Source organism: Portunus trituberculatus, chromosome 48, assembly GCF_017591435.1.
Source record: "Portunus trituberculatus isolate SZX2019 chromosome 48, ASM1759143v1, whole genome shotgun sequence".
Lineage (NCBI taxonomy): Eukaryota > Metazoa > Arthropoda > Malacostraca > Decapoda > Portunidae > Portunus > Portunus trituberculatus.
The window spans coordinates 7,915,925-7,928,424 of record NC_059302.1 but is presented as its reverse complement, the minus strand read 5'-3'; the positions used below and the strand labels follow the sequence as shown (position 1 = coordinate 7,928,424).

The 12,500-nt window shown below is 40.8% G+C and overlaps 1 protein-coding gene across 1 annotated transcript in view; it reads left to right on the top strand.

Moving 5' to 3' along the window:
* Window positions 1–12,500, top strand: part of LOC123498793 — a 36,602-nt gene that overhangs the window by 2,930 nt on the left and 21,172 nt on the right. Inside the window, exons 4-5 of the mRNA XM_045246216.1 lie at window positions 4,042–4,150; window positions 7,711–7,850. Of these exons, the coding sequence (XP_045102151.1) occupies window positions 4,042–4,150; window positions 7,711–7,850 (249 nt within the window). The remainder of the gene's footprint in view (window positions 1–4,041; window positions 4,151–7,710; window positions 7,851–12,500) is intronic.

The following is a 12,500-nucleotide window of genomic DNA, read 5'->3' as shown; positions in this document are numbered from 1 at the left end:
TTTTTGTCTATTCTATTCTATTTTTTCTATTAGTTCATATTTACGTCACATTTCTTCTCCCTTACTGCTCATATTTTCTTATCCTTTTTTTCTCTTACCAGACGTCCTATATTTTTGACCCACTGGTGTATGTATTCAGAAACAAATTCACGGGCATAAAAAGGGGAGTCAGATGCTACATCGGAAGCTGAAAGGGAATCAAAGAGAGAGAAACTTTTTCTACTTTTTTTGGATCCTCTACCGAAGCTTGGGGTTCTCAGATAGCCCTAAAGAAGACCAAAACTACCCTCTCCCTACCTCATCGTAAGTTTGCTATATATATTCAGTGGATACACCCTATATACTTTTACTTCTCCTTCCTACCAGTATTGTGTTTCTCTGGCAAGTCCACGGGTGTGTTGAATGTCATGTACTGTATAATATGAGCAGAAATGTGCGTAGTATCTGTCACACGCTTTATGTAATGGAGAAAATATCGCTGTATTTCTTCAGGGACGTATAGAAAATTTTTTACAGTACAACTGGGAAAGGAGTATAAAGATAGAGTGGCTCCAAGGCGGCTAGAATGTCATTTATTGAATATCTGGTTAAAAAAGTGTGTATGGCAAGTGGTACACGGCCGGAATGTAGTTGTGTTTCTTGCGTGAAGGATCGAATGCATTTTATATTACCGTTCACAAAGAGCAAGGAAGGATATGTGGTTGCAGAGGAAATAGAATGTCATGTACTGAATGATATGGTCAAAAGTATGCACAACAAGCGATACACACACCAATGTTGTCTATCTTCCGTGACATGCTGGGAACCTACAGAGGCATTCACGGGATGCAATAAAGACGGCGCGTCAAGTCAAGCAGGTCTTGCCTCAAAGCGTGCAACGGAAAGAAAGAGCATTCATGATGTAATGGACGATCAAAACTAACATGATGGCTCTGTGTTCTCATAAATTGTAATAAAGAAACTAGCTCATGTAAAATCTAAACCCATAACAAAATATATAACATTCCAAAGTACATAGTTCTTTGTACAAACTGCTGGGGTCAATGTGGGTTTAAAATGAAAGTCAGTGATATTAAGGCAAAAATTGATTTTTTTTTTCTGATTATCAATCAGCTTTTTTTTATCAACTGCCTTACTAAAAAAAATACCACCAAAACTTTTTTCATATTTACATATGTATTTGTACGTGTGCTTGGGAAGGGATGGACTGTATAGTTTTTGGAAAGCAGGTAGTTGAATCTGATTGCATTTACCACTCCTAGTGAATAATACAATTTTTTGAGTGCACTTCATTCATAACGTATTATAGGTGTTCTTTGTCACGTCTCGCTAGATGATTCAATATTAAGATCCTCAATTAGCACATTGATATTGCCTTCTGACAATGAATAAAAGATTGCATTAAATATGTCATGTCGTTGCCACGAATAAGAGAAACTCGAGGAATCTATTCTTTTGATTTATTGCATCCAGAACATGTATCCCACTGATGGGACAAGGGCCAGGAAAGTCACGTTATGAATAATGTTATTGCTGCACATTTACGAGAGGACAAGAATTCATAGAGGCAACACGATGGTTATTTTAAAGTAGCGTGCGCTTTATCAACAGAAGTCAAGCCTTTGAGGCAACGTGTGATTTCATTCATGTCTGCTGGCTTCCGACTGTCTCGCCTCAACTCGCATTGGCCTTGATACACAGCTAAATACTAGATATATTAAGTTGCCATTAAAGCTAAAGCTTTAATGGCAACTTAACACTGTCAAAGATTCAGCCATGCTCTCACATAAAGATTAACCACCACACAAACAAACCTACCATAATATCTAATATTTTTTCACATTTCGTATTGTTTGATCTTCTACCACCAAGTCTTTAAAACCCTTAATTTCAAGTGCCGGAGGTCCAATGCTCGAGTGCCAGTATTTCATCATGCTCTCTTTCACCCGCTCAGGTTTGTATTTACTGAACCGTTCACAGCTGCACTGGAACCTCGCGCCAGGAATAGCGAGGCGCGGTACTACCCTTTCATCACCAATCTTGAGAATACTGTTACAAAACAAAACAAAACAAAACAAAAAAAATTACGTTATCAACGCACGTGTCTTGTCCTCAGTCTTACACTTCTTTTTATATCAATACTCACTTACTCATTTAGATATTATATGTGGCATGGGAGGAATAAATATCCGACAAGGAAATATTCATTTACCAATGTGAAATGTGAAAATTATTATATTGAAAATCGTCAGTAATGAATAAATGGGCTTATAATGAATGATAATTCATTGAATCGAAGCGTAATGAATGTATTATTTAAGGGCTTTAACAAATTATGTAAAAAAAAAAAAAAAAAAAAAAAAAATATATATATATATATATATATATATATATATATATATATATATATATATATATGTGTGTGTGTGTGTGTGTGTGTGTGTGTGTGTGTGTGTGTGTGTGTGTGTGTGTGTGTGTGTGTGTGTGTGTGTGTGTGTGTGTGTGTGTGTGTGTGTGTGTGTGTGTGTGTGTGTGTGTGTGTGTTTGACATGAGTCACACACTTTTCATTTCAAACTAGACCAAATGTCATGAATTGAAGATAATTAATAACATTAATAATGAAATACAAGTAAAGTATGAATAAATACCTGTTCAATAAAATTAAGTTCCTTAGTTAAGCATCTCTTTAGTTCTGCATTTTCTTTTTTAACATCTTCTACTCTAAAGACACTCAAGGCAGTTAAACCCCATGGAAATTAACATTCATCAAAAATATAGGCAGAGTGTGTGTGTGCAACACCTAAGCTTACCTTTGTGTTTGCTACTTCATACAGGTGAAAGCACTACATAAAAAGAAAAGTAGTTTTTTTTTTTTTTCTAATCTTACACCAGTCTCACAATACTTTTGTTTACCTCATCTGATAAAACTACTGATCACTAGCAATTGGAACACCCACTATAGCTGGCAAAAAATAATCAATAACTTGATAGAATTTTTTATATATTTATCCATTTTTGGCGGGTGAAAGAAGCCCCATGTAGATAGTTTATAAGGCAATACTGTGAATTTCCCTCTAAACGTGACACCTTTCCCTCCTCGGAGTCGTTCTTTCCCATTCTCCTAACATGAACAATGAGATACTGGTACACACCTCACAAAACAAATAACAGGGATTTAAGTTTATTTTTATATCACTTTGCAGCATAGTACAGTACCTCTGTTCCTCCTTTGGTAAATGATGGAGTGATAGGTGTGGATGTGTGCCTTTGTTTGAGTGGCACAGGATACACGTCGGCCCTCGTGAAATCTTCATTTCTTATAATTGCTGCAATATGTTGTTAAGGACTTGAAAGGGATGTTGTTGTTGTTGTTGTCAGGGCCGCGAAGATCTTTAAATCCTTATGAGCCCTGGAGTAGTCCTGTGTGGATATCACAGGCGCGATAGCTGGCCGGTCTTCCTCAAGAAGGCACAGGTAAGGCGAAGGACAGCAGATTGCCGGGAGGGATGGACACCTGAGGCCGCCAGGAGGGTAAGCAGGTCGAGTGTTGTGATGCCCAGGGCAGAGAGCCAAGAACGTAATGCAGTGCAGTGGAGGTGGAAGCGTGGGCAGTAGAGCAGGAAATGCTCAGTGGTCTCAGGGATAGTCCTACACCAAGGGCAGATGGGATCAGGAGACAGACGTAGGCAGTACAAGTGTGCGGCGAGTGTTGTGTGTCCCACGCGGATGCGGACGATGGCGACCACTTGAAAGGGATGGCAGCAGGGAGAGCTGATATTTAAGTGATCAGTAATTCAAATATTTACTGAAAATTTAAAACATTATATTACATTTTCGATTTGAAAACATATGTTTACATTTATCAGTCTCGTATATTACCACATATGTCATGTAGGAAGAGAAAATTAAATATTTCAGGGATCTCAAGTCAAAAGTAAGCGACGACGAGTCCCTCTAGGAGGGTAACAAAACACTACTATACTTGCCATCTACCACAATCTAAATTAATGACGCAGTATTTTCAAGCTTTCCTCTCATAGTTATCTATACTCGTTGGTCAGACCGCTGAGAGATACTGTGTCAGAAGGGAGGTCCGCGTCACAGAGCGCACTCTCCACCTTGCTTCACCCTCACCATCAACACCTCACTGTAAGTATTCTTTTTCATATCGAAGGGTACATTGCAACATCATTCTAGACTGACTTGGGATTATGTACGAGTGTTGCATGTGGCAATGTATACAAAGTGCATGCATAAAGGTGCTCTCTTTTAATGTCTACGAAGTCTCTCGGTACGTGTGTAGTTACAACTCAGATTGATTACTACTACTACTACTTCGTTGCGTACATGGATAGATCTTCATTATTTTTATAATCGTGTGTTATCTGATTTCACCGCATAATTGTTCCACCATAATTTAGTGATGGTTAAATGATCGAATTGAAAGGGAAACTTCGACTGGAGTGTTTGAAACTATAGCAGCTATAATTGGTCGTTAATACTGTAATGATCATTCATTTGTGGATTTGCTGACCTGCACCAATCATCATTACCTTTGTGCAGATATTGGAAACTGTAGACACGAGCTGGGGAAGGCAAATGTCGTGAGGCTGCCTTGAATATATTTTTAACTAGTTAGAAGCAAGTACCAATGCAATAAATGAGTAAGTAAATAACATAGCATTATAAGCACTCGTTGTTTTCCAAAAACAAAATAAAAAAATAGATAAATTATTATATAAAAAACTTAATATTAAGTCGCTACATTCCCAAATAAGCTAGAATAAAGAAATGAATAGATAAGATAACATCATAAACATCTATTACTTTCCCCTATAAATACATATATAAATAAATGAAAAACAAAGCAAATAAAACAGCATAACCACTCGTTAACTTTCCCATTCCGTCACTATTTCCCGCTTTACACTAACTCTCACTCGCCTCACTTCCCATCACGTGCATAAGACCGGCCATAGTTATGTCCGGTAATGTATTGTTTAGTGCACATGTCCTGCGGGAAACAAAGAACACAAAGAAGATGACTTAGTGTGCCGTCCCTCACGCTACAAACTTGGCGAGTCGAGTCGTAAAGTTATGCCCGTGAAATAGCAGCGGGACGGCTCGCAGGGAACCGCCTTTTTTTTTTAGGGGGGGAGACCAGAGATTGGGTGGTGGTGGAGGGAGAGTATTGGTTGGAGCACGCGTCTTTTTTGTCTGTACTTCTGCAGCCCTGACTCTATTTTGTCTGATGCAGTGTGTTTCGTGCTTCGTTTTGTTTCTGGCCTACGTACGAGAAGTTTGTTCTGTGTGTGTGTGTGTGTGTGTGTGTGTGTGTGTGTGTGTGTGTGTACACATCAGCGAGTGCTCATACAGTTCCATTTCATTACAATTGCTCCACTCCCTGGCCTTGCTTCATTAATGTACCCCTAATGCACATAAATTCCATTAGAGATGTTGACAACTATGTACTTGTAAACGTACTCTGTGACTCCCTTTGGCACCCAACACTGAAATGTGGTAGGGGTCTCCCCAGTTCATTCCCATTTCTGTTGAATTAATACAAAGTCAACTATTCCCTGTGGCCTTGACACTTCCAACCCCGTGGCGCTACCCGGGTGCAGCAGAGTCGAACCCAGAACGGCATCAAATCGAGCCTCGTGTAATCACTTCGCCAACAACTGACTGAACAATCTTCTAAACAGTCCTTGATTAACTGTCTGAGACTTCCGCCGTTCGAGCTGTGTGTGTGTGTGTGTGTGTGTGTGAGAGAGAGTTTCCAAGTTTCCAAGCTCAGAAGTTCCCTTCCTTCCGGTACAAACGCCCCAGGACCTTAAAAGGACCAATAAACCACCGCCGCTGGGCCCGATATTTATCAGAAGCTTCCCCAAAAACACTGCTAACGCCCCCAATCTGTCGCCTGCCAAGACCCTGCTCGCTTAGGCCCTAGCAGGTAAAAATTCCTGATTACCTGAGCACCGCGACAGGTGTGGGAGACATATGTTCCTCCCTCCCTATTGATATGCATCATCAAAGGGGAGGAAGTGAAAGAGACGAAATAGGAAGAGGAAGAGGAAGAGGAGATTGAGGTGAGAAGTAGAGGTGGACAACGAGTTAGTGGAGATGGAGGAAGACTTGGAGGAAATACAGAGACATGACAAAGTGAAAAGAGCGATTACGGAGGAGTAAAGTACAGAGAGAGAGAGAGAGAGAGAGAGAGAGAGAGAGAGAGAGAGAGAGAGAGAGAGAGAGAGAGAGAGGCACTAGAAAAGATTAAATAGATTTTTCTCCGTCATTTTAAATCCTTCTTTCATAACTTTTGGGTTTTCATCAACTTTATGGTACCTTAAATTTTTCCTTTCATCCTTTTCACTCAACCTTTGCTTCTTCGCCTGTTCAAGATTTATCCCTACTCTCATTCCATTCACGCAATTATATCTTCACTTATTCCAATGTTTTGTTTTTCTTTTATTCGCCTGTTCATCTTTTATTTCTTACCGCTTGAATTTTTCTCTTACCTTCGTTCCGTTTTAATTAATTTGCAGAGTCAGGAAAATCACGTAAATTCGCATTAATGAGGCTGCTAATTAGGTTGAGATTTTACTTTTAGGCTCTTTAACGAACACACTTACAGGAAGGTTTACTGGACTTGTTGGTCTCCTCTCTCTCTCTCCTCTCTCTTTCCCTTCCAATAACAGCCACTCCTCCCATCTGTCCAGCGGCCTTCATCCCTCTTCTTATCTATCAGTTCCCTTGTTTCTCGCTTTTCCTCCAATTCTCCTGTTCATGTTTTTTTTTTCGTTTTCATCCAATTTCTGTCCCTCTCATTTATCCAAATAGTTTCATTCCTTCCATTATTATTCCTTGCCTTCTCTGTTTCATCTTTTTTTACTGATACATTCGCATTTTTTTTTTCGTTGTCTTTGAGGAGAACAGTCATGATAATGAGTAATATGAATTGGTGAAAGATATTATGCAGGATATGATGTTGGACTTCAGCTTTTATCCACTCTCCTATCTTCTTTTCCTCTTTCGAAAAATTGTTTAGGTATGTCATCATTGTTATCTGAAGCATCATAATTCCACTATCGTTAGAATATACAATTTTTTTTTTCTAAGGTATGTATATATGAGTGAACGCAACCACGATGGCAACACATTTTTCTTTCAGCATCGCGAGAGTTAATTAACTAGAAATCAAGTGACATCCACTCATAACACCAGCATGGATAAGGAAATGCCGGTAATATGTGCGTATTTATATCAATCATTACAGCAACAAAAGAATAAGTGGACACAAAAAATATAACTTCGATTAATTCATCAAATGCAATTCTTCTTTTTTTTATTATTCATTATTTATGTAGTTCACTGCATTATGTATTTTAACTCATTTTTCTTTTTAACAGGCAGTTCATTTTGTCTGGATATTCCGGGAGTAAAAAGTTAGTAATATCATTAGCATTATTGTGAGCGCCATGCTGCTTAATGAGCCTAGCTGATCTGTCATTAAGCGAGTCATTTGCCTCCCAATGACTCCTCTAATTGGCTTGGTGATTGAGTCATGATTGTGTTCTTCCAATCATACGTTGTGCTCTCTCTCTCTCTCTCTCTCTCTCTCTCTCTCTCTCTCTCTCTCTCTCTCTCTCTCTCTCTCTCTCTCTCTCTCTCTCTCTCTCTCTCTCCTCTAACTTAAGATCCTTTCACAGGTCTGGAAAAGAGACCCTCCCTCACCTGCTCTAATGGCACGGAAATCCGAGCGGTAGCAGCAGCACGCCCGGGGGGATGCCGCCAAGACGCCAGCCAGGACGACCGCCGTGGGGAGATGAAGAGGCAGCGGAGGGTGAGTGTAAGTGGAAGAATGTTCATGTAATAAAAGGAAAGATGGGTTTTTTTCTCTCTCTCTCTCTCTCTCTCTCTCTCTCTCTCTCTCTCTCTCTCTCGTATTCCGTATATTTTTAAGACCAACGTGGCTGTAGAAAATCGAGGCTGCTTTTCATTATTACTCTCTCTCTCTCTCTCTCTCTCTCTCTCTCTCTCTCTCTCTCTCTCTCTCTCTCTCTCTCTCTCTTTGCTCCTTATCCCTCCGTCTCCGTCTCTCCTTAAAGGCAAGAAAATTAATGTGGCGGTAGGAGATCGAGGCGAGGCTCGTCTACATTCTGTCTGCGTTAAGGGGGAACTGTGTCAAATCGACCTCCTTCCATCTGCTTACGTAAAAGTTTTCTTAGACAACGTGAACTATGAGTAAGAATAATGAGTGACGCGTAATGACATCTCGATAGAAGTACGAGGAGTCTTGGGGTGAAGGAAAGGAAAGGGAAGGGAAGGGAAGGGTGAGAGAGGAACGGAGGTTGGAAAAAGGATGAATTCACTGGCTCAGAAAAGGAGTCTTGATTATCTTTGAAGTGCGTCTCGAGAGCTTTTGAGGGCTTAACTAAGGAGAGAGAGAGAGAGAGAGAGAGAGAGAGAGAGAGAGAGAGAGAGAGAGAGAGAGAGAGAATATATCATGTTTCTTTTCCACTTCGAGAAAAAAAAAGAAAGCCAAACAAAGTAAAACCTGCTACATTTTTTTTTCGGAATATAAGCTCAAACAAGGTAGGTCAAAAGAGAGAGAGAGAGAGAGAGAGAGAGAGAGAGAGAGAGAGAGAGAGAGAGAGAGAGAGAGAGAGAGAGAGAGAGAGAGAGATAGAGTGGGTTGTTCTCGTTCATATAGATAGACAGAGACAAACACACACACACACACACACACACACACACACACACACACACACACACACACACACACACAGAAAGGAGTCCATTTCAGCTTGGAGAGGGCGAGGCAATAGGGATGATGGATGTTGGAGTGTGATGGAAGGGAAAGAGATGAGCCGCGGGGCAAGATGGGGAGATAGGTTAAATATTTTTCTTTTCTCCTTCTCGTTCTCGTACTCCCGGCATTAAAGTGTAAAGAAAAATTGGAGTGTATTAACGAAAGCACTGATTCCTTATTCATGTGTCATTGAGTTTTTGGTCTCTGTTTTTCTTTTTGCTGCTGCTGTTGTTGGTGGTGGTGATGGTGGTGATGGTGTTTCTTTAATTATTTTCTTCTCACTCCTCCTCTTCCTCCTCTTCTACTTCCTCCTCCACCTCTTCTACTTCCTCCTCCACCTCTTCTTCTCCTCCTCCTCCTCTCTCTCCTCCTCCTCCTCTTCCTCCTGCTCCACCTCCTCCTCCTCCTCCTCCTCCTCCTCCTCCTCTTTCTCCTCCTCCTCCACCTCCACCACCTCTTTTTCCTCCTCCTCCTCCTCCTCCTCCTCCTTCTCCACCTCCTCCTCCTCCTCCTCCTCCTCCTCCTCCTCCTCTCCTCCTCCTCCTCCTCCTCCACCTCTTCTCCTCCTCCTCCTCCTCCACCACCTCTTTCTCCTCCTCCTCCTCCTCCTCCACCACCTCTTTCTCCTCCTCCTCCTCCTCCTCCACCACCTCTTTCTCCTCCTCCTCCTCCTCCTCCACCACCCTTTCTCCTCCTCCTCCTCCTCCTCCTCCTCCTCTTCCTCCTCCTCCTCCTCCTCCTCCTCCTCCTCCTCCTCCTCCTCCTCCACCACCTCTTTCTCCTCCTCCTCCTCCTCCACCTCTTTCTCCTCCTCCTCCTGCTCCACCTCCTCCTCCTCCTCCTCCTCCTCCTCCTCCTCCTCCTCCTCCTCCTCCTCCTCCTCCTCCACCTCTTTCTCCACCTCTTTCTCCTCCTCCTCCTCCTCCTCCTCCTCCTCCTCCTCTTCTCCTCCACCTCCACATTCTTCTCCTTTCCTCCTCCTCCTCCCTGGATACTCGTATATCCTTCATATGACAAACTTTGTTGAGATTGACAACTTTTGAGAGCCTTTATATTTACCTTTAAGTTTACGTTTTAAAGTTGTTAAACATCTCGTCCGACTTTAGTCAACCTTCATTAAGAGCAAATAGGAAAGAAAGAGATGTAGTCACAAGCAGTTTTGTATTTCCCTTCCTTAATTGCGACTTTACTTTTTGAAGGTGACATGTCATTCTGGATATTGAGTTGTCTGTTCTGTTTTTTTTATTTACATTTGTTTTTGTTTTTTTATTTATTTTATCTTTTTATCGTTGTATAATATTTTCACACTAATATCTCCTCCGTTTTTTCTCCACGTTTAATGCTTGCAATAATTTCTTTTGCCTCCGTTTTTTTTTTTTCTTCCGAATAGTTTTGCTTTTCTCATTGTTGCTGTTCCTTCTTGCTTACACTCGTTTCATTTCTTCTTGTTCTTTCTCTTGCTGAGATTTTTGTGTAGTTCTTAATTTCCTCTGTTTATTTTCATAATCCACTGCTTCTAATTCTGTCTTTCGTAAATATAACCCATGTCTTCTCTTCTTGTATACATTTAAAAAGTACACCTTACAACTGCATTTCCTTGTAATTTTTTGCCCGTCTTCTTTTAGTTTTCTTTCCCTTATGACGCAAGTTTTGAGATAAAAATATTCTGCAACTTTGGGCATTCATTAGTCATTTTTCCCTCAAGAATTTGCAAGAAAATCCGGCCAACTCCATTAGCCTCAGAATAATTCCTTCGAGAACAGAATGGATTAAAAAAAATGCATCTTGATTCCACCCAACTTTTTTTTTCCTTTTCTCTCCCTCCCTCTTTCTCTTTCTTTCCCTCCCACTCTTTTTCTAGCCTTTCTTTTCTGATTACCGGGTAGTTCCTATTCTGTTTAGTCGACTGCTTGCTGATTACGCCATGTCTGAGATAACTTTGGACTGTTGCGCGTTTGTTTGCTTCCTCGTTGCAGTGTGGTTTACGAGATCGCTGGTTTTTCCCCCCGACATGAGTTGCTTTAAGTTCACCTCCAAGGCGGAGGTCGAGGATTGCGTTGCTTCCAGTGAGTGAAGGAAATTTTTGTACTACATTATTGTGTGTGTGTGTGTGTGTGTGTGTGTGTGTGTGTGTGTGTGTGTGTGTGTGTGTGTGTGTCGCGCGTACGTACGTACGTACATACTCGAGGCTGGCTAAGGTCTGGAAATTTTTATCTAATTTTCTTGAGGCTACATACTTACAGCACCAAAATATAAGTAAATAAAATTGGATAGAAAAAGTGGTTCTATGCTGGTCATGATATGTACATTTTCTGTCCTTGTATTGGCGTGTGTGTATATGAGGAAGTTTATAACTAAGCAAGAAATGTACGCATGTTTCTTGATTCTTAAAGTAGACGAAGAAACATCAAAAACTGTATTCCTGTCTCTGTGTGTTTATGTTCAGGTATGTAACCGTGAAAATTTTTCCCTTCTACAAGGTTATAAAATATTCCTGTCCTCTGGTGAGCTATTTTTATTTTGGGGAGGAGGGGAAGGAGGTGGTGAGTGTAACGAAAATAATATAAGTTAGTTCTTAAAAAAAATAAATAGAAAACCCCAAAAAGCGTTCGTAATAAAAATGTGAATATAAAGGATATATATATAAAATTCAATATTAGCTTTTTAAATCAAGAAAAAAAAAAGGTTTAAGCTAAACGAGTGATGAAAAATAAAATGAATAAGTAATGAAACTGTAATCTCGTCTAGAAATTAAATATAAAAATGAATAAATGAATTCAAAAAGATAAAAAGAAAGTAATTTCATAATTGTTACTATGTACTTCCTTATAACCAACGAACAAGAAAAATCATGACCACTTTACGTCATTATCATAATCACCATCACATCACCACCACATCACTACCACCACCACTGGCACTCAAGATCAGTATAGATAATCAGAAATAACTACCACGACCACCACCACCATCACCCATCACCACCACCACCACCATCATCATTATCATTAACCCTCACGATCAGTATAGATAAGTTTTACTGTCACCATTACCATCATTCACGTTCACTATAAAGATAATGAACAACAACCATCACCACCACGAATATAATCATCACTGCCACCACCTTTCTTATAATACTCATGATCAGTGTAGATAATCACCACCACCACCACCACCACCACCGCATCCTCCGCCTAACACTTGGCCAGCAGTCAGCCGCCGCTAGCTAATCAACACGCCCAAGGCCCCGTGCCCTCCACAGCTCAGCGCCGGTCAATATCCTGTGTCGTTATAATAATGTCCAGCCACCCCCTCCCCACTCCCTAACTGAGCCCTTGCCCTCTATTAACATAATTACGGGAGCCGATAAAAATTGGCGTCATTAGGGTCGACCTCGCATTAATGAAGGCTTGTTTATCCAGCGCCGAACATGCGTCCCGACAAACATCAAAATACGTAATTGTAGTTACTGAGCGCTTATCCTAATTTGTATGGGGGAGTATGAGCGTAGTGTGTGTGTGTGTGTGTGTGTGTGTGTGTGTGTGTGTGTGTGTGTCTGTCTGTCTGTCTGTGTGTGTGTGTGTGTGTGTGTCTGTGTGTGTGTGTGTGTGTGTGTGTGTCTGTGTGTGTGTCTGTGTGTCTGTCTGTGTGTGTGTCTGTCTGTCTGTCTGTCTGTCTGTGTGT